This window comes from Trichosurus vulpecula, chromosome 1, assembly GCF_011100635.1.
Source record: "Trichosurus vulpecula isolate mTriVul1 chromosome 1, mTriVul1.pri, whole genome shotgun sequence".
Taxonomy (NCBI): Eukaryota; Metazoa; Chordata; class Mammalia; order Diprotodontia; family Phalangeridae; genus Trichosurus; species Trichosurus vulpecula.
Window position 1 is genome coordinate 87,518,422 of NC_050573.1, and position 25,824 is coordinate 87,544,245.

Consider the following 25,824-nt stretch of genomic DNA (forward strand, 5'->3'; position numbering starts at 1 on the left):
ACAAGTACAGGGAATGAAATAATCACTGTTCACAAGGAGTTTACATTCTAATGAGGGAGACAATAAGTACATAAAAATAAATGCAGCATAAAGGTAATAAATAACACCCCAAGTAATTCAGTACAAGGTAGTCTGGGAGCGAGGGCACTTGAAAATAGCTTGGGGGTTGGGGATCAGAAAAGGCTTAATGAAGAAGATGGTGCCTGACCTTCATCTGAGAGGAGGAGAGGCACTATGTGAAGCAGAGGTAATGAGGGGGTGCATTCCAGTCACGGGGGCCAGCAAGCAAAGGCAGGTAGGAGGGAGATGGAGTATCAGCGGTGAGAAGAAGGCCAATTTGGCAGGATCCCAGAGTAGAGGAGGAGTAATATCCAATGAAGCTGAAAAGGTAGGTTGGGACCAGGTGGTCTTGGGGCAGGGATTTAAAAGGTAAACTTCCATCACCATAGTCACACAGGAAACCTTTTCCTTTCTTCATTACCCCTGCCAACACCAGACACTGGTAGCTGCTTAGGTCTTCATTCACGTCCTCCATTCTTCAACACCCACAGCTCTGCCCTGTACCACCCCTTCCTTCCATACATACCCCCAAAGTTAAAAAAATCCCGTGTCCTGATGACTCCTATAGCCAGGATGGACTTGCTGGGAAATTCATCCTTTAGGTTTGTCTCTGTGATGAGATATTGAAGTATAGTACCTTCCTCACTCATATCCAGACCTTTCCACCTTTGCTTATGGGAGTCAAGAGCCCTGAGTTCTAGTCTTGGGCTCCCTTAAAAACTTACTCGAACCTGTCCCTTGCCTTCTCTAGGTCTGTTTTTGCCAAATAGGGAAAGTAACCTCTGCCTCGCTTAAGGTCTCTGAGCCCTGGCTCTGACTTCTTTGTGTGATCCTGGACAAATCTCTTTCTTTCTCTAGTACTCAATTTCCTTTGTAAAAGGAATTTGTTGGGCTGGGCGGTATTTAAGGTCTCATCTGGCTCTAGTGTTTTATGTTTGTATACTAAGTTTGTAGGCTGGAGACCTAGACTGATGTCCTGACTCTGATGAGGCAGCTGGATGGCTCAGTGGGTAGAGCTGTGAGCCTAAAGTCAGGAAGCTGTTATTACTTAGTTGTTTTTCCTGTCATGTCTAACTATTCTTGACCCCTTTGGGGGTTTTCTTGGCAAAGATACTAGAGTAGCTTTCCATTTCCTTTTCTGGCTCATTTTACTGATGAGGAAACTGAGGCAAACAGGATTAAGTGACTTGCCCAGGGTCATACAGCTAGTAAGTGTCTGAGGCCAGATTTGAACTCAGGAAGAAGAGTCTTCCTGACTCTGGGTCCAGTGCTCCATCTGCTGTGCTACTTGGCTACACCAGAGTTAGGAAGACCTGAGTTCACATTTGGCCTCAGACACTCTCTAGCTCTGTAACTCTGGACAAGTAGCTTGACCTCTTTCTATCTGACTAATCGCCTGGAGAAGGAAATGGCAGACCAATCCAGTGTCTTTACCAAGAAAATGGCGCACGGGGTCACAAAGACAACAGTAACCTGGCTCCGCCACTATCTGTGTGACCTTGGAAAGTCACAAAATCTCTGAATGAGTTTTGAATACATGGTGAACTTTGCCTTCCCATCCATAAAACGATAGTAATAACCCACACCTGACTTATCTCAAAGGGTGGTTGTGAGGAAAGTACTTTTCCTTAACCTAAGAGGGCTAGAGAAATGTCAACTATAATGATGTTGTCATGATGGTCATCATGATGCTATCCTAAGGCTTCTTCTGACTCTGACATTCTGCATTCTTTGTTCCCAGGCCCCCTCCAGCTCTCACCACGCTGGGTCCTAAATACCATCCAGCACTGAAATCACAAGTTCTGTGCTCTAAACCTCAGCAGACGTGATAGCCTGTGTTTTAATGTACTTATAGTTGTGATGATTTATGTTCTTGGTTAAAAATTCCCTTATAGTTTTGACATTCTGTTCTAAGTTCCTTTCCAGCCCTAACATTTTATGTCATGGTCTAAAATCATTTCCAGATCTTTTATCCTATAACTTGGGTTCTGATATCTTACATTCTATGCTCTATTTTCTAGATTCCCTTCGAGATCTGACCTCTTTTCCATTTCCTAAATTCCCTTCCAGCTCTCCTATATTCTAAGACTCCTTCCAGTTGACATTGTTTTCTTTAATCTAAAATTTCTCATAGTTCTATCATTTACAATGTTTTTATTACAATTTAGCTGTGATATTCTGTATTCTATGTTCTAAAGTCAACTATGGCCCAGCAAAAGTTCTGTGTTCTTGGTTGGTCTATATTTTAAGTGTCTTCTGATGTTGACATTCTATGCTCTGTGGTCTGTGTTTTAAGACCCTTCCAACACTGATATTCTGTTTTCTGTTCAAAAGTCATTTGTTGCTCTGTTCCATGATGCGATTGGTCCTTTCATTTATTCTCCTAGTCTACAAATTGGTGAATGTTTGTGGAGATCCCAAACTGTCACCCTGGAGCCCACTCTGATCACCATCTCCCTTCTCAGCAGCAGCAGCAGCAGAGTTCCAGAACCCCATTTGCAGACCTGGCTGATGAGAAGATCTTTAATGGGGGTGACAATATGTGGCAGAGCCAGGATCAGGCCCTGCTCCCAGAGGTCACGGATGAGGACCTGGATACCCTCAGGCATCGGGAGGAAGCAGCTCAGCAGAATGAGGTGAGACAGGTTCATTGATTGCCCTTCTGAGTAAGTGTAGGGGAGATGCCCCCATCCCAGAGGCCACCAAGTCATTGCCCCAGGACATCTGGGTTCTGGTCCTGTCTCTGTCCCTGGCTTGTTGAGTAGCTGGAGTAAGTCATATCTATTCTGTACCTCAATTTTTCTCATAGTTGCAAATGAGCTCTGAATATTTTGCTCATTGGAATATCATGAAATCATGCTGAAATGAGGCATCTTTTGAGGATGAAGTCTTCGTTTGTGGGTTCATATAATAATACAGTAGGATGGGGCTCTGTCTTGTGTTTGGGGAGAGGAAGGGAATACCATAACTCAAAGAGACTATTAGCCAATACTCACATAGACTGACGATTAGGCAGCAGTACCCACTCCAGTTTAGTTAAAATTGGATGAACTTTTTTTAAAAATTTTAATCTAACCTCTGAGCTAAAACAAGGCGGTGAGAAGTGATATCTGATCCAAATACCCACAGGTTTTGTTTTGAGAACAGAGGTGGATAACATTATGGGCTGGGGCCAGGGAAGGAGGAGCTATAAGGTGTGTGGCCATCTTTGTCTCCTCCGTAGCACCAAAATCAGGTCCTTGCATTTATAGGTGAGGTGTCTAAGAAGTGTTTGATTATATAGGTCTGAACACTAGACACTTTGAAAGGTTTCAGAAGCTTGTTAGCCTCCTCCCTCTCCCTCTTTTCTTTTACATATCTGTCCCACTGGATAGTGCTGAGCCTGGAGTCAGAAAGACCTGAGTTCAAATGTGACCTGAGACACCAACTGTGTGATCCTGGGCAAGTCAGTTAATAGCTATTTGCCTCAGTTTCCTCATCTGTAAAATGAGGATGATAATAGCACCTACCTCCCAGATTGTTGTGAGGATCAAATGAGATAATATTTGTAAAGAACTTAGCATAGCGCCTGGCAGCTAGTGATATATATCTAGATCTATGTGCGTATGTATGTGTGTGTACATGTATGCATATATACACACATTTATGTACATATATAATTTTGATGATGATGATGATGATGATGTCTGGTTACTTGTACCCTGTGAACTGAACTGGTTGGAAGATTGGATTTCCCAGCATACAGACCAAACCACTAAAGTGAAATGACACTAAAAGGAAAAGAGTGAGTGTGTGTGTGTGTGAATATAGGTGTATATAAGGATACCGTGTTGGATCCTCCACTGGTACAGATGGTAGACCCTTCAGGCTTTCTTTGGCACAGGCTTTATCTGACTTTACCTCTACCATAGATCTACACAACACATTACAGCCCTTCCTCTTAATACAGTTTTCTCAGTATCTCATAGATACCAGTGAAACACTCAGGCTGGCCATCTATTGTGTACCCTGGCTCTCTCATTACATATCCTTCTCACATATATGTATATACATATATGTATATGTATATATATACACATATATATGTGTGTGTGTTTATATGTATATGGAGAGACAGACAGAGAGGGAAGGAGAGCCAGAGACAGAGAAACAAAGAGAGAGGGAGGGAGGGAGAGAGAGAAAGAGGGAGAATGATAGCAAGATGGAGTGAGTGTATATCTACGTAGTACATATACAGTTATATATTCACCTATATACCTATCAGTAGAGAGAACAAGAGAAGCTGAAAAAATAACCCCCCTTTATCTGTGTATAATAGCACATTATAGTTTGCACAGTGCTTCCTTCACATCTCTGGGAGGTAATATGTGCCCGTGTTAATATCCTAGTCTTACAAATGAGAAAACTGAGGCTCAAGAAGTTTCTTTGCCTGAGATCACACAGCAGGTGAATGGCAGAGCAACACTTTTAAACTTGGGGTTAGAGATTGTTGGTGCTGGTGCTGTTTTCCTCAGTGCTGGGGAGGAGAAAGGAAGATTTGGGGAGCAGACAGCCAAAAGTTAAAAAAAATTATGTCTGAGAATGAGATCTGGGTTTTTAAACCGTGGGTGAAAATCTAGGAATGGTAGACTTTTGGAGTGTACCTAACAAGGGACATTGAAAAAGTGTTTTCTGCATCTCTGACAAATCTAATGAAAAGGGTAGAAGAAAGGAAAAAAAAACTGTGTGTGTGTGTATACACTCCAAGTTAGAGACCATAGAGAATAGTTACACAATAAGAAGAAAAATAGCAAGAGAGATGTTCAGAAATTCATAGGAGATAAAAATTTTTTAAAAGGAAGCAGTCAGAAAATCAATGGTCAAAGATCTCTCTATGCATATGTTGTCTTTGTCCCCTCGTTCTCAAAGAACCATGACATCAGGGAGATGATGGCATGACTTGCAGTTGACTTTGGTTTGAGTGAGGGAGGGCTGTGCTAGGTCACCAACGTCACTTTCTCCTCTAGAGCCATCTGGATCCATTGACCAGATATTTGTCAGACTGACTAGAGATGGCCCAGGATTCAATGGGAGACCCTGGTCCTTTCAGGCTGAGGCTTTTTCATGTACTCACTTAAGAGTGAGGTAATTCCCATTCAGTGAATAGGCCTCTTTAAGAAGTGAGTCAAGGGATGGCACCTTTAATTAGAAAAACAAATCCAGCTGGGAGGGGAAGACCCTCAGAGTTGCTGTTCCAAAGAGAAATAGTTACCATTGACATTCACTCTAAGCCAGGAGGGCCCAAAATACAGCCATTAAGTGGAGCTTGGGCAGGGACCTATTGTGGTCCAATCTATGAACTTCATAGTGAATTGGGTTTAAGGTGTTGAGAAAGAAAGAAAGGGGTGGGGCTAGGAAGGAAGAAAGAAAGAAAGAGAAAGAAAGAAAGAAATAAAGGAAGGAAGGAGAGAGACAAAGAAATAAAGGAACAAAGAATTAAAGGAAGAAAGAAAGAAAGAAAGAGAAAGAAAGAGAGAGAGAAAAGAAAGGACAAAGAAAGAAAGAAAGGAGAGAGACAAATAAATAAAGGAAGAAAGAATTAAAGGAAGGAAGGAAGGAAGAGGAAGAAAGGAAAGTAAAAAGAAGGAGGAAGGAAGAAAGGAAAGAAAAAAGAAGGCAGGAAAGGAAAAAGAAAGGAAAGAAAAAATAAGGAAGGAAAGAAAAGAAAGAAGGAAAGAGAAAGAAGGGAGGAAAGAAGAGAAAAGAAGAAAGAGAAAAAGAAAGGACAAAGAGAGAAGGAAAGAAAGGAGAAAGACAAAGAGATAAAGAAAGAATTAAAGGAAGGAAGGAAGAAAGAGGGAGAAAAAAAGAAAGAAAGAAAGAAGGAAAGAGAGAAAAAGAAAGGAAGGAAGAGGAAGGAAGGAAAGTAAAAAGAAGAAGGGAGGAAGAAAGGAAAGAAAAATGAGAAGGAAGGAAAGAAAAAAGAGAAGGAAGGAAAGAAAAGAAGGAAAGAAGAAAGGAAGGAAGGAAGGAAGGAAGGAAGGAAGGAAGGAAGGAAGGAAGGAAGGAAGGCACTGTGTCAGGAATATCAGTGCTAGCCACAAAAGCTAATGTGGTCTTAGACTGCATTAAGAGAGGTATGGCTTCCATGAGTAAGGTGATAGACTTCCCTCATCCAACCACATCTGGACTATCATGTTCAGTTCTTGGTGTCACACTTTAGGACACTGATTAACTAGAGAATGTCTGAGTAGGAATGAAAAGGCCCTAAGAACATGTCATATCAGGATCAATTGAAAGAAATGAGGGTCTTTAACCAAAAGAAGGTAAGACTCATGGTAGATGTGATGACTGTGCTCTAATATTTGGAGGACTATTGTGAAAAAAGGGATTAGTCTTGTTTTCTTTGACCCTAGAGGACAGATCCAAGAATCATGGTTGGAGGTTTCTAAAAATTTTAGGCTTGATTTCAGGAAAAAAAAAATTGCTGCTGCTTGTACTAATTTTGGCCTGAAATTTCAATCCACTGAAATCCCAATATCTTTTTCAGACAAGCAAATCTGAGTCTTCTGTCTAATCACAACTTTCCCCATATTGTAAGTTGATTTTCTTAATCCAAGTGTAAGACTTTACATTTATCCTTATTGAATTTCAACTTATCCAGTACAACCTTATCAATGTTTTTGCTTGTCAAGAAAACGGATTCTCCACCAGCCAATACTGCACCACCCATACATGGAACCATTGGTTATAGCCAATGGAGAAATTTTGTATAAGTTCACTTATTTGGCAGTATACTTTCCAGGGAAGTACACATAGATGATGCACACATTGCCAGAATTAGCTCAGTGTTTGGGAGGCTCCAAAGAAAAGTGTGGTAGAGAAGTTATATTAGACTGACTACCAAACTGAAGATCTACTGAGCCGTTGTGCTGACCTCATTGTTGTATGCCTATGAAACCATGCCAGCACCAGGCCAAGAAACTGAATCACTTCCATTTGGATTGTCTTAGGAAGATTCTGAAGATCACTTGGCAGGCTAAGGTACCAGACTGAGGTCCTTTCATGAGATGAACTGCCAAGCATTTAAACTGCTGTAGAGAGGGCAACTCTGATGGTTTCATGATATACCCTGAATGCCAAACGTACGGTTACCTAGAGGACTATTTTATGGGGAACTCACACAAGGCAAGTACTCACATGGAGGTCAGAAGAAGTGATACAAGGACACTCTTAAGGTCTCTCTGATGACTTTTATTATTGATTCTGAGACATGGGAGACACTGGCACAGGACCAGCCAGCATGGCATGCTCGCATCAATGAAGGTCTGTTCTGTGACCAAAGCAGAATTACAGAAGCTCAAAAGAAATGTGAGATGCACAAATTTAGAGACATCTGTATTCCAAATGTTCAAATGGATTATGCGTGCCTGACCTGTGGTAGAGCCTTCCAAGTTTGTATTGACCTGATCAGCCACAACTGAACACACCGTAAACTTGACCCCAACATGGTGACATCACTGAGTACAAGGGACAGACAACAACTATGTGCCAGTCATTGTGCCCAGTGTTGTGCAGATTTTATCATAGCTGATCCTCACAACAACCCTAGGAAGTAGGTACTATTATGATACCCAGTTTACAGTTGAGCAAGCTTAGGCAGACAGAGGTTAAATGACATGCCAGGGTCATACAGCTAGGAAGGGTCTGAAGCTGGGTTTGAACTCAGGTCTTCCTGACTCCATCTCTATCCATTGTGCTCCAGGAGGTGTTGGCTACTCTTTGGAAACCTTAGGAGATGATTCTTTTTGAGTATGGATTGGCTTCTGTGATTCCTTCTGGCTCTTAAATTTTTTTGTCCTGAGAGCATTTAGTTGAAGATCCGTGGAGGAAGAAACAGATGTGATATTGTCTTTGGAGTATACCAATGACCACATGGAGAAAAGGAGGAAGTAGATGAAGGGTTTAGGAAACATCTCAAGTCTAACACAGAGGCATAATATCCTAGTCATGGGGAGCTTCATTTAATTGGACATCTGCTGGAGTTCTTTCTGCCAAAAGGATAAGGAAAAGGAAAGCTGATACTTTCTTGGTTTGGCTTCATGATAATTTCATCCTTCAAGAGACAGAGAATCCAACAAGAGAAACTGTTCTTCTGGGCCTAATTTTCACCTTAGCCTCAAAATATTACAGTGAATCTAGGGTCTCATGATGTGGCTGTATGTTCCCTCTAATGGTACGGACCACAACCCATCCCTGCCCGACCATCCTAAGAGACTCTTATCCATATCTTCCAAAATGCACACCACAGGAAGAAAACAAGCATTTATTAAGCATCTACTGTATCAGGCACTGTTTTAAGTACTTTATAAATATGATCACATTTAATCTTCAAGCAAAGCATGGGAAGTAAGTTGATTATCCACATTTTACAGTTGAGAAAGCTGAGGCAAACAGAGGTTGACTTGAACATAACTAGTAAATGGCTGAGGTTAGATTTGAACTCAGGCCTTCCTTACTCCAGGCCTAGTGATTTATCCATTTTTGCCATCTAGCTGCCCAATGTGAGACCTACTCCAATGTGTTGGAGACTGTCCTCACTTTCTCCTAACGTGATAAAGATTCCAGTGGAAAACAAGCTTTCTACCAGTTATCTCTACCCTTATATCTTTCATATATTCTCTTGATTGCTTTTTATTTGGTTAATTTTTAATAAAGTCTGAGATTTTTGTCTTTGATTTTTTTTATTTTTCCAATGTCTAAAGTAATTTGCCCTTCTTCATATATTTTATAAATCTGTCCCTCAACGCCTTCACAGTTTTGGCCCCTTTAACGCAAGTTGTCTCTAATGTAGACTTGGTTTAATCCAATTGTCTTCTCATCTTTCTTCTCTCAAGTGTTATTTGTGCCTTCCCTATAAGCACATCTAGGTCTATGATGCTGCAGTCCAACAATGGTATTTCCATTGTCCTTTATGATAAAAAGTTTATTTAAAAAAATTGCAGATTTTTTCTGTTTTGCTTCCATTTGTTGTTTTCCTTCCATCTTCAACTATAAATGACCTCAGGATGACTTTGCTTAGTTGGGACTTTTGCCATGCTTTCTTTAAAATGATTTTACCTTCTACCACCTCTTTCTGTTTTTAAGGAGATACTGCTCATAATCTTCCATTGTCTTCCATTTGATTTTACAAATCACTTTGCAAATGAGTTTATATTCTAAACTGGTCTTTCCCTGGCTGCTGCATCTCTTCACTTGGCAAGTAAGTCAGAATGTTTCCTAACTAAGGTTGTTTTTATGTGCTTTATATGTCAGTTGGTATGTATCAGTTTGACTTCAATTTGAAATTATTGTAGTCTAGGTCTAAGTCACATCTTCCATTCATAGCCATTTTTTGCCATGAATGCCTTGTTTAAATAGGTCATTATGGAGTAGCTTTAATTGAATGTCATGTCTTTTTTCTCATTTTTATTCCTTCTTCTAGAGGTGTTCTTGTTTTGTCCTTTGTGATTTGACTGTTCACAGACAGCTAATTCAGGAATAACTCCAACTTCAGTAATGAGTTGTTTCCTAGCTGTTAAAGTTTCATCAATTTCATTTTTTCGTGACATTATTCAGTGCCCAATTCTTTTCAGTTCTTCTCTCAAGAAAACATTAATGAAATATCAGCAGCCCTCAAGTCTTTAGCCTCTCAAATTTCCAATTTATTATTTCTAATATATTTCTCAACACCTTTACCTATTCTTCCCTTTGCATTGAAATCACTGGGCATCAGAGTATAAGTTGCCTTAATGTGAAGGATCGTATTGAGTTTTTCATAGATATTCTCTGTCTCTTCATCTTCTGCCACAGTTGCCATTGCATAATACAGTTACTTTCGTTTGGTAAATGCCTGTCAGGAGACATTACAATACAAGAGGACCAAAGGTACCTTGAGGTGATGTTTCTTGTTACTTCTAGGTGCACAAAAATACCAACTCCTTTAATTACCAGTGAGCCATTCATTCTCCATGTAGCTTCAATTTCTTTCTCTCTTTTGATTTTGTTTAAAGCAAAATTGATATAATTCAGTTCCTCTAGGAACATATCTATTCTTTGATCACTGAATAAGGAGGTTACATACCAATAAATAAGTCAGAATTTATAGGAAATCTAAAGACTGTATGATTCATGGAGCCCTTTGGACCCCTTTTCACCACTCTGCCACCATCAAACCTAAAGGTCAAATGGCCCCACCCAGGCCTGAAAGAACTTTTAAAAAATTTTTTCTTTGTTTCATAAGTTGTTATAGCCAAAGAATTCATCAGCAAATGGCCAGCCTACTGGTGATAAATCTTTCCAATATGGCAGAATTTGTCAGAGCCTGTGCTTTCCTGGCGTATCTTTCAAGAATACACGGACCCCTCCATGCCATGATGAAACTTCAGAGTAAGACTTTGTGGAGGATCCCCACCTACAAGAAAGAGAAGGTTCCTGATGCAGAAGTAATTAGAATCTTGAGGGGAAGAGGGGAAGTGACCACTCTATCTTAGGATTTGTGATAGAGGAGAGGACAACAAAACATGGTATTATAAGCATCCTAGATTTGGGAAAGGCTTATTTTAAAGAGTGCAAAGAAAGGATGAATATGATCCTTCACCTACATTTCTATAGAAGAAGAGACACTGTAAAGAGTGAAATTCAAAGACACGAAGAGAAACAATTTCCATGACGAAGAATAAGGAGAGTTGTCCAAAGAGCCCAAAGTGTATGCATAGGGAATGCTTGACTAACTTTTATTTTTAAAATATTTGTATGAAATATAGAAACAAAAATAGATAAAGGAAGATGAATACAAAAGCATACATTTTCCTGTAAGAATGCCAGTAAGAGCTGAAACTGGTGAGGAAATTGAAAGACAACAAAAAAGGGGGTTTAAAAACAACATATGGAAGAAGAGGAGGTGCAGTGGATAGAATGCCCAGGCCTGGAGTCAGGAAAACCTAAATTCCAATCCGACCTCAGACACTTATTAGTTGTGTGATCCTGGGCATGTCCCTTAGCCGCTGTTGGCCTCAGTGTTCTCATCTGTGAAGTGGGGATAATAATAGCACCTACCTCCCAGGGTTATTGTAAGGATCAAATGAAAATATAATTATAAAGCATTTCGCACTTTGCCTGGCATATAAAAGGCATTTATAAGTGTTAGCTATTATTGTTGTTGTTATCATTAAAACAATGCTAGAAACGTGGGGTCAATGGGATGATAACAGATAACACAAGAAAAGAGATGGCCCTAATAACAGATAGCATAGTAGCTCGTTTGTTTTGTGTCTGTTTTCTCCAAGGAGAATGATCTTTCACTAGAAATACCCTCAGATGCTCAAAAATATCTGCCTCTTTTCAGTTTGGAAGGCCTATCCAATGATGCAGAGTTCGACCCATCCCTGTCTGCCCAACCTCTGGGTCTTCACATCAGTTTACCATCACGGTCCACCCAGCATGATGGGGACCTTCCTCACTCCCTCCTGACACAAAGAGTGTACCAGTGGTGGACTCAGCCCACCTGCCCCTGCCACTCAAAGAGCCCATCTTCCCTTCAATCACACATTTCCTAGACGGCATTGTTTGCTTGTTCTTTTTGAAAATCCCCGTTGTTTGCATATATTCTTGCCTGCTTATGTCCTTACTGCGTGTTTGTCCATTGCCCTATGGGCATCATTCATTTGGAAATAATGGAAGAAAATAGATCCTGGGAAGTTGAAAGGCAAGATAAATAAGGGGATAGGAAGAGAGTACCTGGGGGCCTCTCATGAGAGTCACTGTCTATATGACAAAGTTTTCAAGCCATGGAAGGAGGAGATGGGAGGTCCATGATAGTCCTATGAGAGCCTGCCCCAGGGCCTTGGCATCTTTTGTTAAAAGTCATATATGGGTTAGGAGTTGGGTGCATCCAAATGGTAGTAGGGGTTCAAAGCAATTAACTGTCAGGAAGAGCAGCCTACTCAGGGCTTAGAGCCTGGATTTTAAATATTAAATAAGATGCAATTTGATTTAATTCAAGAAACATTTATTAAGTACCTCATACCCTCATGGAGGTTACAATATGGTACAAGGGTAAGAAACAGATGCATATATGTGTGTGTGTATGTGTATTATGTTTGTGTTTGTGTGTGTGTACACACTTATCTATCACCTACCTACCTTCTGTTTCTATCATTTGTCTGTTTGTCTATATATATATATATATATATACATACACACATATGTGTATGTATATATAATATATAATATATATGTATGTGTGTGTGTGTGTGTGTGTGTGTGTGTATTTAGGCCTGAAGTCAAGAAGACCTGAGTTTGAATCTAACCTCAGATACTTACTATCTGTGTGACCTTGGGCAAGTCACTTAACTGCTGTTGGCCTCACTTTCCTCAACTACAAAATGGGAAAAATACTACAAGGTGTGGTTGCGAAGATCAAATGAGATAATATTTGCAAAATGCTTGGCATAGTGCCTAGAATATAGTAGGCACTATATAAATGCCTATTCCTTTCCCTTCCTCCTTTCCTCTCTCTCTCTCTCTTCCTTCTTTCCTTCCTTCCTTCCTTCCTTCCTTCCTTCCTTCCTTCCTTCCTTCCTTCCTTCCTTCCTTCCTTCCTTCCTTCTTTCCTTCCTTCTTTTTTTCCTTCCTTCCTTTCTTCCCATGGTACCTAATATTACCTGATAGCACTTCAGAGAGCTGCAAAACCTGAAGGGTAGGTGGGGGGAGTTAAAGCAGCTTGAGTACAGACTTTGGGGAGCTTTGAATTCTTTTCAGCCCAATAAAGTAAGTCCCTTCTCCATCCCCTGCATTCTGTTCCTCCCTTCTCTAAGGTGGGAGATACAGAGCAGAAAGGTAGGGGAGGCGGAACATGTGCTTAGATGCATAAATATGTCACTTGGAAGTCACAGAGAAGACTTAACAATTGGGGTAGTCAGAAATTGGCATTTGTGCTGAATCTTGAAGGGAACTAAGAACTGTAAGGCCTCAGAGGTGAGGAAGAGGAGGATTTCAGCATGGGGGGGCAGCCTGTGCAAAAATTCGGAAGTGAGAGATTGAATGTCCTATACAGGGAATGACCAGGAGGCCAGTTTGACTAGAATGTAGAGCACGTGAGGGGAAGTAATGTTGTGAAATCAATCTGAAAGATCATCTGGGGATAGATCATGAAAGACCGAGGCAAAGACCGAGGATGCCCAAATTAGATGTTTATACTCTATTTGAATGGGGAGCCACTGCAGATTTTTGAGGAGAGGAGTGATAAAACCATATAGCTTATCAGCTATCTTTCTTGGCATCCCTGCAAGACAACCAGTCTGGAACATGCAGGGCCTTCCCCGATCCTGCCAGCAGAAGCAGTCTCTTCTGATTCATGTCCCTTAGCATTTTGCCTGGATCCCTCTTTTGCCTTTATCTCACTAACCCTCATATCTATGTTGTTTACGTATATGTTCTCCCCCTCCCCTACTTTCAGTTAGGTTGGAAGCTCCTTGAGGACAGGGTCTGTGTTATATCTTTCCACATACACTCTGGCATTAAGAAAATACATTTTTTTCCTATACTCAGGAAATAGAAAGTCTATTTCCAAGGCTGCCTGTCTCTTAGGGAAAAAAAAAATAGGATCTGTGAGACTCTGAGGCCAGGTATTCTAGTAGAGAAAACATTGGAGCTGGAGTTAGGAAGACCTGGGTTCAGAACTCACCTGTGGCACCTGCTAGGCTTGTGACCATGGGCAGGTCACTTACTGTCACCGAGGCCAAATTTAATTTTTTGTATGTCAAATGTTGATCATAATACCTGTTGTACCTGTCCCACAAGGTCATTGTGAGGTTATGATGAAGTCGTATATGTGACGTGTTGTGCCAAACTTAGGGTTTTATAAAAATATTTATCATTATTATTGCATCTCATGAGGTCTAGAGAGAGTGCTATTTCAAGGTGAGGAAGCTGAAATCATTTCAGCTTCCCCATCCTAGAGAGATCATTGCTTCTGTACTGCCACACTAAGCTTTCTTTTTCTAAATTTTATTTATTTTATTCTGAAGTTAAGAAATAAAACGAACATTTCTGTAACAGAATGGAAAAACAAAAGGTGATTGTACATGAAGCTGCAAATCTATTATGTACAACATGCTATTCCTCTTAATTAGTGCCACACTAATCTTTTTTAGGTACTCCGTGCTCAGAAACCTTCAGTGTCCCTTTTGTCTCTAGGATTAAGTTAAAATTCTCTCTGCTTTCACTAGAGACCATCCACAAGCTGGTACCACCTTCACCTTCTCTCTCCTGCCCTAGCCCTCTGCTCATACCTTGGTGTCTTCATCCACGCTGTTCTTTTTGCCTGAAATGACTTCCCCTCCCCCTTCTGCTGTTAAATTCCTGCCCACCTTTTAAATCCCAACTCCAATGTCGCTTCTTTCCGGAAGCCTTCCCTGTCTCTCCTTGTCAGTAACAATTCTGTTTTTTGTTTGTTGTTGTTGTTTTGAGGGGGGATGGCAGGGTAATTGGGGTTAAATGACTTGCCCAAAGTCACACAGTAAGTGTGTCAAGTGTCTGAGGCTGGATTTGAACTCAGGTCCTCCTGACTCCAGGGCCGGTGCTCTACTCACTGTGCCACCTAGCTGCCCCATCAGTAAAAATCTGGGCATCATCTGTGGCTATCCCCCATGCCTTTAGTATTCTCTCCCCTCACCTCTGCCTCCTGGCTTCCCTGGCTTCCTCCAAGTCTTGGCTAAAATCTACAAGAAGCCTCTCCTGATCCCTCGTGATGCCTAGGGCCTTCCCTCTGTTGATTATTTCCAATTTATCTCATAAATATCTTGTTTTTACATTGTTACTTGTGTGTCATCTTCACCACTAGACTGTGAGCTCCTTCAGAGCAGGGACTGCCTGTTTTTGCATCCTCAGTGCTAAACACAGTGCCAGGCACTGTGCTGGATTGTACTTAAACAGTAGTAAAGTAGGTGCCTAATAAATGCTTACTAATTGACTGACTGACTGACAGCAGCCTAATTCTTCAATGTAATGCTTTGTTTGCACCTCTGTGATGACACTTATCATATAATATTGTATGTGCCTTATCCCTCAGCTAGACTGCATTCTATGAGTATTCCCAGGACCTACCTAGATGGGGATTGGGGTGAGGGGGAGGAGAAGAGAAAAATATCGCTAGGACTAAGTCCTTCCTTACCTTTTGTAATTATTATATTTGTTATCGTTATAATTATTAATTATACTTGTATGTTGCATTCTTTTTATACATCATTTCATAATTCAGAATAAAACTATGAGGTTTGCACTGCAGCTATTGGTATCCTCGTTTCAAAAATATGGAAACTGAGGTTCAGCGTAGTTAAGTAGTTTGCCTAGAGTCTCCCTGAAAATAAGAATCAGCTGTTCAGTCATGTCTGACTCATGACCCCATTTGGGGTTTTCTTGGCAGAGATAATAGAGTGGCTTGCCATTTCTTCTCCAGCTTGTTTTACAGATGAGGAAACTGAGGGCAAAAGGGGTTAAGTGACTTGACCAAGCTCACACACAGCTAGTAAGTGTCTGAGGCTGGATTTGAACTCAGGAAGATGAATTTTCCTGACTCCAGGCCCAACGCTCTATCCACCACACTACCTAACTGTCCTGATAGGAAGCATTAGCAGGCTTCAAACCTAGGTTTCTCCTCATTGCGTATCCATTGGTCTTTCCATCATCCCAAACTAGTTCATGTGACTCACCATCCAATAAGACAAAAAGACATTACCAAAGAGGATGAGAGGTGACATGATGTCATGGAGAGGACTTGGAGTCAGCAAACTCTGGGTTCAAATCCTGCCTCGGATGCTCACTTGCTGTGTGATTCTGGGCAAGTCACTTAACATCTCTCTGCTTCGGTTTCCTTTTTTTAAAAATGTGCATGTTAAGACTTAATGGTCACCGAAGTCCCTTCCAGTTCTAAATCTGAAATCCTCTGATACTTTGATGATGATAAAAATATTACATAAGAGCATTAGAGAATTATAAAAATGAGTGTTATATGAGAACAAAAGTAGAAGAAAATTACTGCCTGGGGATTAGGGAAGGTGTCCTGGGGGAGGTGACATTTGAATTAGACTTTCCAAGGTGGATAGAAATTCAGCAGGCAAAGTCAGAATGGCAGGATTTTCCAGGCACAGGACACTGTGTGAGTAAGGACTTGAAGGCAAGAGGCAAGGCACACTGTGGGGAGAGGAGGAAGCTGGGACCTCAGTAGTCCCTTGGAGCCTGTGTACTCTTAGCTGGAAACAAAATGACAGCTTTTCTCTGCAAGGAAAACTGGACCCTTTCGCCTCAGGCCTCTCTACTCCCTGTGGACCCCCACTGAACACATTCCTAATAGCTCTTTTATGTCCTCGGTATCTTAAGAGGCTTTGGCTATAAAATTAAACGATCATCGATCGGTCTGTCGGGACGGTCAGCCTGTAGCCTGATGGCTGCTCTTGCTCTGAATCAGGCCTAGCCGAGTACCCGGGAGCGAGAGGTATATGAAATTTACGTAAGCATCCTGGTCACCAGCAATGATTAGGACAGAAAAAGGAGCTAGCGCCCTCCACATTCTCAACCCACTTAGAAATCAGGGATGGCTGTCTATACTTAGAGCTGAGTAGCAGCTGTTATAAGTCGGACCATAGGGATAATGGCATATCTGTATTCAGTTAGAGTATTCAGCTTGATTATCCAGGGGATGGTGAGCCAGATTTTTTATTATTGTTATCCAGCAGCCCATGCTGTACACTGGGCTTGAAGAGAGGTGACCCAAATAATCACAGAGCTTAGAACTGGAAGAGACCTTTAACCGTCATCTAATCCAGGGGTGAGGAACCTGCGATCTTGGGGCTGCATGTGGCCCTCTAGGTCCTCAAGTGTGGCCCTTTGAGTGGATCCAAATGATCCTTGGGGATTTGTTCTGTGAAGTTTGGATTCAGTCAGAGAGCTGCACTTGAGGATCCAGAAGGCCAAACATGGCCTCGAACCCCCACCCCTGGATTAGGGTAATGACCTGCCCTTCAGAAAGATCACTTTGACAGCTGAATGGAGGATGGACTGGAGTGGGGAGAGGCTTGAGGCAGCAGACTATTGCAATAGTCCAGGTGTGAGATGCAGTTTCAGAAGAGAGAAGGGGGCATATGCCAGAGATGTTATGAAAGTAAAATCCGTATGTCTTGAAGACCTAGAGGGCCACATGTGGCCTCAAGGCCCCTGAACCTATTTTTACAGAGAAGGAAATTGCGGTCCAGAGAGAGGAAGTTATTTGCCCGAGGTCTTAGAGATAGTAGAAGCAGGTCATCTTTAAATCCTACTTTCTTAACCTATTTACACTATGCTGCCACCACTGGGGTTTTAATCCTAGCTTGGCCACTAACTGGCCTTGGGACTAGCAAGTCACTTGACCTCTCTCATGAAACTGGACATTTGGACTTAGTAAACTCTAGGGTCCCTTCCAGTTCTAACATTCTACAAATCTTTAATTCTCCTCTGGCTTTTTCCTTTGATTTCTCTGCTCACACCCTCTTTCTCCCAGGAGTGAGAGGAGGATAAGGGCAGATGTGCTAATTACTCTTTGGGCCTAGTCATTCAACAAATTCTAAATACATTTAATTAAACTTTTAGAAGAAGGGAATAAGGTTTATGATTTATGGGCTAATAGATTTAACTTAAACTCTGAGCAAAAATCAAGAGCATTTTATTAAAGGGATGGTTAGAGATCAGTCTAGAAAAGCGAACAGCGATCACGGAAAGCCAACATGGCTCCATCAAAACCAGATGATGATAAATTAAACTGTTTTCCTTTTTTGGCATGGTTACTAGGCTGGTAGATCAAGGGAATGCTATAGATAGCTTACCTAAATGTTGGCAGAGTTTTTCATTCTGTTTTTTGGGAAAGAATGGGGAAGTACAGGTGCTCCCAATGACCTATTTTTTCCAAGCCATTAGGTAGATTAGAAACTTGTTGAATGGATATAGACCCAAAGAATAATATCATTAATGTTTTAATAGTAACTTGGAAGGCAGTCTTTAATGGAGTATCCCAGGGATCTGTACTCACCCTGGTGTTATTTAATATTTCTATCATTTACCTGGAAAAAAGATATTGATGTGGACATGTTTATCAAATTTGCAAATGATTCAAGGATTGGAGGGATATATAATATTTTGGGATGACAAAATTAGAATTCAGTAGCTAGAAACATCAATTTAAATCTAATAAAATGAAATTAATAGGAATAAATGTAAAGTCTTATATTTGGGTTAAAAAATCAGTTTCACAAGTATAAGATGAGGAAGATATGAGTGGACACAGTGTGTTAGATGGTAAGTTGGTGCTCTATATGCTTATTCCTTTCCTCCCCCAACCCCCTCCCCATTGTGATTCTCACAGAATGAGGTGGAAAGGGGAGGGAGGGACAATAGCAGAATGGATGTCAAGAAGCTGCAAAGCCTGTTCTGGTCTGAGGAGGACTAGATACAGTGGGCTTTGTGAGTTTGTTTTTCACAGACTCCACAGTCAGGAGAGTTCTGCATTCCAGAGACTCAGGTCTGGCCTCAGGATCATCCTTCTCCCTCATCCCACATGACCAATTTCTTGCCAAGACCTATCATTTCCTCTTTCCTAAGATCTCTCAAATAGGATCTCTTCTTCATAGCACTAGTAGCTGGAGAAATGAGGAATTTCCTCTAGTAGGTGGTGGTACCTGAACTAAGGTAGCTAAGGATAGACCTTCAACCACCTCAAGTGTGGCTAGAGCCAGTTCCCAGCTCCTACTGAAACTGATTGTTACATTTTCATTTTTTTCTTTTTTCTTTTGGAGGGAGGAAGGCAGGGCAATTGGGGTTAAGTGACTTGCTGTATCAGGAGTGCCGAGTTTATAATCTCAAAGAGGATCATAAACATGTCTGAAAGGTTCGGAACCGCCGGATATAAGAAACTCTCAAAGTAGAAGGCAGAAGAATCAAAACATTTATTTAGGCTCCACAGTAACCAACCCATGAACCAGAAGCCCCATTTTGATATGTTGATCAAAATCTTCCAGGCCCAATAAGTACGCCTTGCAAGAGTAACCAGGAGGCTACAGAGAAGCATGATTGCGTAAAGCAAAATCATGCTTCCCCCTCGATGGTAATAAGATTACCCACTGGCCTGAAGTCTTTGTTCAGCTTCCTCCCGTAGATCAGCTCTGCTACTGGCAGCTCCTGCCTCAGCTGTGTCTGTGTCTGTAACTGAAGCTGCAACTGTAACTGACGATGTAACTGTCGCTGTAACTGACGATGTAACTGTCGCTGGCTCCAACCGGAAAAGGAAAAGAGAGCTCTTCAAGCTGTCCTCTCCCCTCTTATAGGGTTTTTGACATCATCAAGCTCCGCCCGAATGACCAGGGCCGATTGGTTCCTGAGTTGGCCCCTCCCCCTAGCATAGACATTAACACCTCCCCTCAGCCAGCCCCATGACTCATCACACAGGAAGTTCTGGTCCTGCCCCGGAAGAGCAAGCCCCAGCGTCCAGGGAAGCTCAATGAGGTAAGCTGAGTCATTCAAAGAAAACAAAGGCCATTCTGGTTACACTTGCCCAAGGTCACACAGCTAGTAAGTGTGTCAAGTGTCTGAGGTTGGATTTGAACGCAAGTCCTCCTGACTCCAGGGCTGGTGCTCTACTCACTGCACCACCTAGCTGCCCCCATTGTTCCATTTTCAATGTGAGCTTTTACACCTCTGAAATTGTGGAAGCCCTAGCCCAGAGAGTCAGTTGTTAAATATTTACCAGCACACCTCTGCCCATATGGCATGAACTCAAGACCTTTCACCATGTTGATGGGCCTCTTCTGGACACTTCCCCGTGAGGTAGGTGCTATTATTATCCCCATTTTACTGTTGGAGAAACTGAGGGAAACAGAAGTTGAGTGACTTGCCCAAGATCACACAACTAGTTAAGTGTCTGAGTCTGGATCTGACCTCAAGTTTTCCCGGCTCCAGACCTAGGTCTCCATCCACTGCCTCTATTAATTACCTAATTAGATCAGTAATACCTTTGTAAAAGAGATAAGGGCAGGCCAATTGACTCACTTAAGTTCTGCTTACCATCCTTGTGATATCCTCTGAGCAACCCTGAGGGTCTTCCCCTCCCAGTTTGATTTTTTTTTCTTTTTTCTAAGGGGCCACCCCTTGACTCACTTCTTAAAGAGGCCTATTCACTGAATGGGCATCACCTCACTCTAAGTGAGTACATGAAAAGGCCTTATCCTAAAAGGGTGGGGGCAAGGTCTCCCATTGCATCCTGGGCCATCTCAAGTCATCCTGGTGAATATCTGGTCACTGGATCCAGATGGCTCTGGAGAGAAAGTGAGGCTGGTGACCTTGCATAGCCCTCCCTCACTCAAATCAAAGTCAACTGCAAGTCATGTCATCATTTTCATGATGTCATGGACCTCTTCAATAATGAAGGACAAAGCACAATCCCCTTCCCTGACCTGATGGGGTTGTCTTCCCCACTAAAATATGACCTCCTTGAGGACAGGCACCAGATTGCATTTGCTTCTTACTGTGTTTGCATCTGCATCTCTAGCACTTATATAGCGCTTGGCACATAATACTCACCTAATGCATGCTTTTCATTCTTTTTTGCTGGTTGGATCTCTCCATATTACCTTGACTGCACCCTGAGTGCTGCTGCCACTCACTGACCAGATCTCTTTGATCCCACTGCCCATTGGCACAAAAGCTTTGACCTTCCCAGTTTTTTGACTTGGACCATTTTGCTGCTCCTTAGGCAGTGGGATGGCTCCTAACTTGGAGGAGAGGGGAGGTTTACCATATTGGTTTGGGACTTAGTGCAGATCTCTGATTGACTGAGGGTTACTGCAGCTCAGAATTGATCCACCAGCCTCAGCCTTCACAGTAGCTAGTATTACAGGCCTGCGCCACTACCCCAGAGCCAGGAACTTTTGTCATTCTTTTTTCTTTTAGCTGGTGAGCTCCATGTGGGCTCAAATATCTGAAGAACTATCATGCAGAAAAGGGATTAGCCTTGTCTTATTTGGCCCCTGAGGGCAGAATTAGAAGGAAAATTAGAAGGAGGCAAATGGAGGCTCAATGTAAGGAAAAACTTAGTAATATGCAGAGCTGTTCCAGAGAAGCAAAGTTGGCTTTAGGAGTTGGTAAGCTCCCTGTCCCTGGAGGGATACTGTCAGCAGCACTAGGAATGTTAGACAGGGGATTGATTCATCAGTGGGAGGAGGGAAGAAAGAAGAGGAGTAGAGATGAGGTGACCTCCAAGGGAGGACACTTTCAACCCTTAGACTAAAAATGTTTGTACTCCTAAGCCTGACTAGAAGTGGCTGGGGGTACTCCAATGTCGATCTTCCTTTTCCCTTCAGGGGAAGTCAGCTAGACTGCAACATGGGTTGGCCTGGTGTTGATTTGTTTTTTAGTCATGTCTAACTCTTTGTGACCCCATTTTTGAGGGTTTTCTTGGCAAAGATACTGGAGTGATTTGCCATTTCCTTCTCCATCTCATTTTACAGATGAGGAAACTGAGGCAAACAGGGTTAAGTGACTTGCCCAGAGTCACACAGCTAGTAAGTGTCTGAGGCCAGATTTGAAGTCAGGAAGAGGAGTCTTCCTGACTCCCGGCCTGGTACTCTATCCACTATGCTACCTACCTGCCTTAGGTTGGGCTACCCTATTTTTGCTCTGCCTCTTTGTCCTTTACTAGAATCTAGCATAGGACTAAGCACATAGTAGGCATTCAAATAGTGATTGGTCATCAGCTGATTAATTGGTTTTTCAAAATATATTTGTTTAATTGTTGCAAGTATTTATTATCTCTCCCTCCCACTGTCCCATAGAACAATTTTTTAAAATGAAAAACAGAACACTTATAACAAATATTCAGAGTCCAACAAAACAAATTCTTCCACTCCCCCATTTTTTGACATTGACCATGTCCAAAAATGCCTGCCTCCTTCTTCCCTGTAAGTCCATCCCCTTTTTAGAAGGAGGTGGGTGGTCTGTTCCATCTTCATCTCATGGTTTATTGAGTTGGTTCAAAGTAGTTTTTCTCTATGACATTGTCATTATATAAACTGTTCTCCTTGCTCTGCTCAATTCTCTCCACATCTTGCTTTTCCTTTGTTATCTGGCATTTAGAGTGTGACCTTCTCCAGTCTAGGAGCAACCTGAAAGGCAGCCAGTCCAACTTATGACCAATTTCATGAACTGAAATTCCTTCTGCAACCTGTTGCACACCTCAGTGGTCATCCACACTCTGCTTGAATATTTCCAGGGAGGGAGAACTCCCCAATTCTCAAGCCCATCTGTTTCACTTGACCTATTATATGTGGACCAAGATAAGAGCCAGAGCTGTGAACTTTCCACCAGTCCAAAATTCTGATGGCTTGGGCACCTCTGATTTGTTAGGGAGTTTGGTTTTTTTTCAGTGGATATCTGGGTTTTCTTAGAGAGATGTGTTTTCTCCCAGCTAAAGATTTTGTTTTTCTTTCTGTTTTAATAACTAAGTCCCTCTTTCCCAGAAAATCAAAGAAATTAATCCAGGTGATAGTCTTAAATACCCAACATGACCTCTCAGAGATTCCAGATATCCTATGAACCAAGCTACGGGACTTGGTCTCACCGCTGCAAATTTATTTCTTCCCTCCCTTCCCTTCTTTTTCCATCCCTCCCCACTCTCTCTTTTCTTTCCTTTTTAGAAAATTTTTTGCCATTCACTTGAGGTTCTCAGTTGTTGTACTGAAGATTCATACAATGTAGAATGTTAGATCTGGGAAGGACTCAAAAACATACAGTGTTAGAGCTGGAAGAAGCTTTAAAACATGGAACCTAGAAATTTAGAGTTGGAAAAGACCTTCTTCATTTTACAGAGGAAGAAATAGAAGCCCAGAATGGGGAAAAGACTGGCCAAGTTCACAAAATGGAAGCAGGCTCAGTAACACAGGATTCCATCGTAGTGTGCTTTCTCTCTACCAAGCTTTCTGTCTCTGTCTCTCTGACTCCTCTCTCTTTCACTTTATCAAGAAAAAATTAAGTTTTAATCATCCTATTTTTGTTGGGAAAAACCACACACTTCCCTTATAATGTGGTTTGGGGTTGCTAGGAACCCCAAAATGTCAGGGTACAGAGAAGCATCTTCCTGGAAAGAATTCAGGCACTCAAACCTTCTTCCAGACAAAATGGCAAGGTTTATTTTAGCCAATAGAAGTGGGCTAGACTCCTAGTGAATCTGCAACTTAATGGGAGTGAGACTGATACTTATATACAAAAAAGGGACAATAAAAAGATCTAGATGGGATTAAGGAGTGGTAAATAGCCTAGGGTGAGCCAAGAGCACTGTGAAAGTACTGTCAAGTATCTAGATGGGCTGGAGTGGGCCAGCTGCCTTGGGCAGAGGTGCCAGTGATCTGGGCTACTGAAATGTATGGGACATTTCAGGGACTGGATTGCTGTCAAAGCCATGGTCTTTTTCTTTTAGGGCCAGGTCCCATCACTCCATCACCTTAGGTTTGCATTCCATTTCATTTACTTGGTATCTCAAGTTTGACTGGTGAGAAATAGGAGGCAAGGAAAACTTCTGCACAGGACAAAGTGCATCATAAACAGAACTGAGTCACAGGATTTGAGTTCAAATCCCTACTCTGTTACTTATTTCCTGTGTGACTCAGGACAAGTCACTTAACCTCTCTGGGCCTCAGTTTCCTCATCTGTAAAATGAAGAGGTCAAATGTGTGAGCCACATGAGCAGATTAATGTGTCATCAGGAAATATTTAATGAAATAAATAAAAATACAATAGGACATGGATAATGTTCATATGTGGTTGTCTAAGTTCTTACAGACAGTTTAATGGTCCCTATTTCTATTTATATTTGATACCACCCCCCTAGATAGATGACTTGTAAAGATTCTTTCCAGCTCTCCTGCTGGGATCTCAGGATCTTCAGGCACGTGGGCTAGCACAAAAACTTTGCAGCCAGCCTTGAGAGAAAATGGGTTCATCTGTGCTTGTTCATCCTCTGACCTCCTGTGTCCCTCGGGATCAGAGAGATCTTGTCAGGGGATTCCCTGGAATCAGATCCATCAGAATTGCTTCCGATGCTGTTTTCAGCTCACTTTTGAACCATTAAAACACCTTGTACACGTCATCTTATTTGAGCTTGACCACGTGTGAACAAAAGTTACTTTCCCCATTTTGCAGATGAGGAAATTGAGGGCTGGGAGTTTAAAGTAACATGGCCAGCTAGTGACTGCGTCACATTCATATAGAAGTCATGGGGAAAAACAAAACAAAAGAGAACAGTATTTCCTTAAACAGAGGCAAACCCAGGCTGGCAAACTTCTGAAATAAGAAACTAGGTAAGTAGATTCCCTAGCTTAGTTCCGCTCACCTCAGAAGCCTCACACAGCAGTCCTATTTCACTGTCAATGCCCTCAGCCCTCTCTAGTGGGGCAAAAGAGAATTTCTGGATTACTCTAAGTCCATTACCATCCTTTGATATCCTCCAGAGAAAGAGAACATCCAGTCAGCCAAGCTCAATTGTTCTCAATCTTTAGAAAAGTTTTGTCCCATGGAGCTGGAAGTTGGGGTTAAATAAGAAGGAAACAAAACAAAAGAATAAAAGTAAACTTCTCACTCCAAGCAGAATGTTTGGACTTTGTTGGGGGGCGGGGGGGAGTAGGGGATGGTTACTTGAGGGGGGAGAGGAGCTGAGGGGAGCTGAGTGGGTGGGAGTGATAAAAAGTCTGTTAAATTCCACACGGAAGCAGTCGGTAGCATGCCTGTGGTGTGAAATTGGCCTGCCTGTCTTCCAAGGAAGTGTTCCCTCCCCCTACAGCCCCACAGCCACCTCTCTACATGCCCTTCCTTACTTGTTAGCTCCTAGAAACCCTTGTGACAGTCATACACTTCAGAATAGCCAACCTCAATTCCCTGTCGTTGATTATAGTGGTCCTCTTCCTTCCTGATTGCTTTGAGTTGGTTCTCTGATTTTTAACCCTTTCCAAGATTTTTTTCCCCTCTGGCTGGAAAGGGCCTTGAGAAGTTATCACATTTGTTTTTATTTTTTTTTTTTTTAGCAAAAGTGTGATATAGTTGAGGAAAGAACATGGGACTTGTTTTTGGTAGAACTAGGTTAGATTCCCAGATCAAGCCCTTAATTAGCTATATGAAGTTGTTTCATCTCTCTGACCTCAGTTGCCTTAATTGTAAAATAGGGTATGACCTAAATTTCACAGCCTAACTCATAGGGTTGTACTGGGAAAAGGCCTTTATGAAACTTAAAGCACTGGAGTAATATGAGTTATTGTCATCTCTGCTTCTGGATCAAGATCTAATTCATATCAACCCCATGTTCTTTTCTAAGATTAAAGAAGGAAGGTTTACATTTGAATGGGGATGGAGGGTGGGGATGGTGTGTGTGTGTGTGTGTGTGTGTGTGTGTGTGTGTGTGTGTGTGTGTGAAGTTCTTGGAAGCAAAGGGAATCTGATTCTGGAAGGGTAAGAACCAAAGAAGGCTGTAAAATCTTTCTTCCTTAGAGGTTTCCAAGATGGAAGAGTGTTGGAGGTCCTTGACCAGCAAGGACCCCAATCTCGGGACACAATGGATGAGGCAGGAGTCAAGATGGAAGGAACTCTGATTTATTGGGAGAAATCATCCATTTTTATAGGGTTTGTACTACATGAGCAGAAGCAAGTGGCCAATGGGTATGAGGATGACAGCATGGGAAG

The 25,824-nt window shown here is 41.9% G+C and overlaps 1 protein-coding gene across 2 annotated transcripts in view; it reads left to right on the forward strand.

The window, feature by feature from the left end:
• TSNARE1 (t-SNARE domain containing 1) overlaps positions 1–25,824 on the forward strand; it is a 235,980-nt gene that overhangs the window by 148,319 nt on the left and 61,837 nt on the right. The window contains exon 8 of one of the 2 annotated variants that reach the window (XM_036741455.1): positions 2,529–2,696. In XM_036741455.1, the coding sequence (XP_036597350.1) occupies positions 2,529–2,696 (168 nt within the window). The remainder of the gene's footprint in view (positions 1–2,528; positions 2,697–25,824) is intronic. The other variant, XM_036741456.1, reaches the window with a different exon arrangement.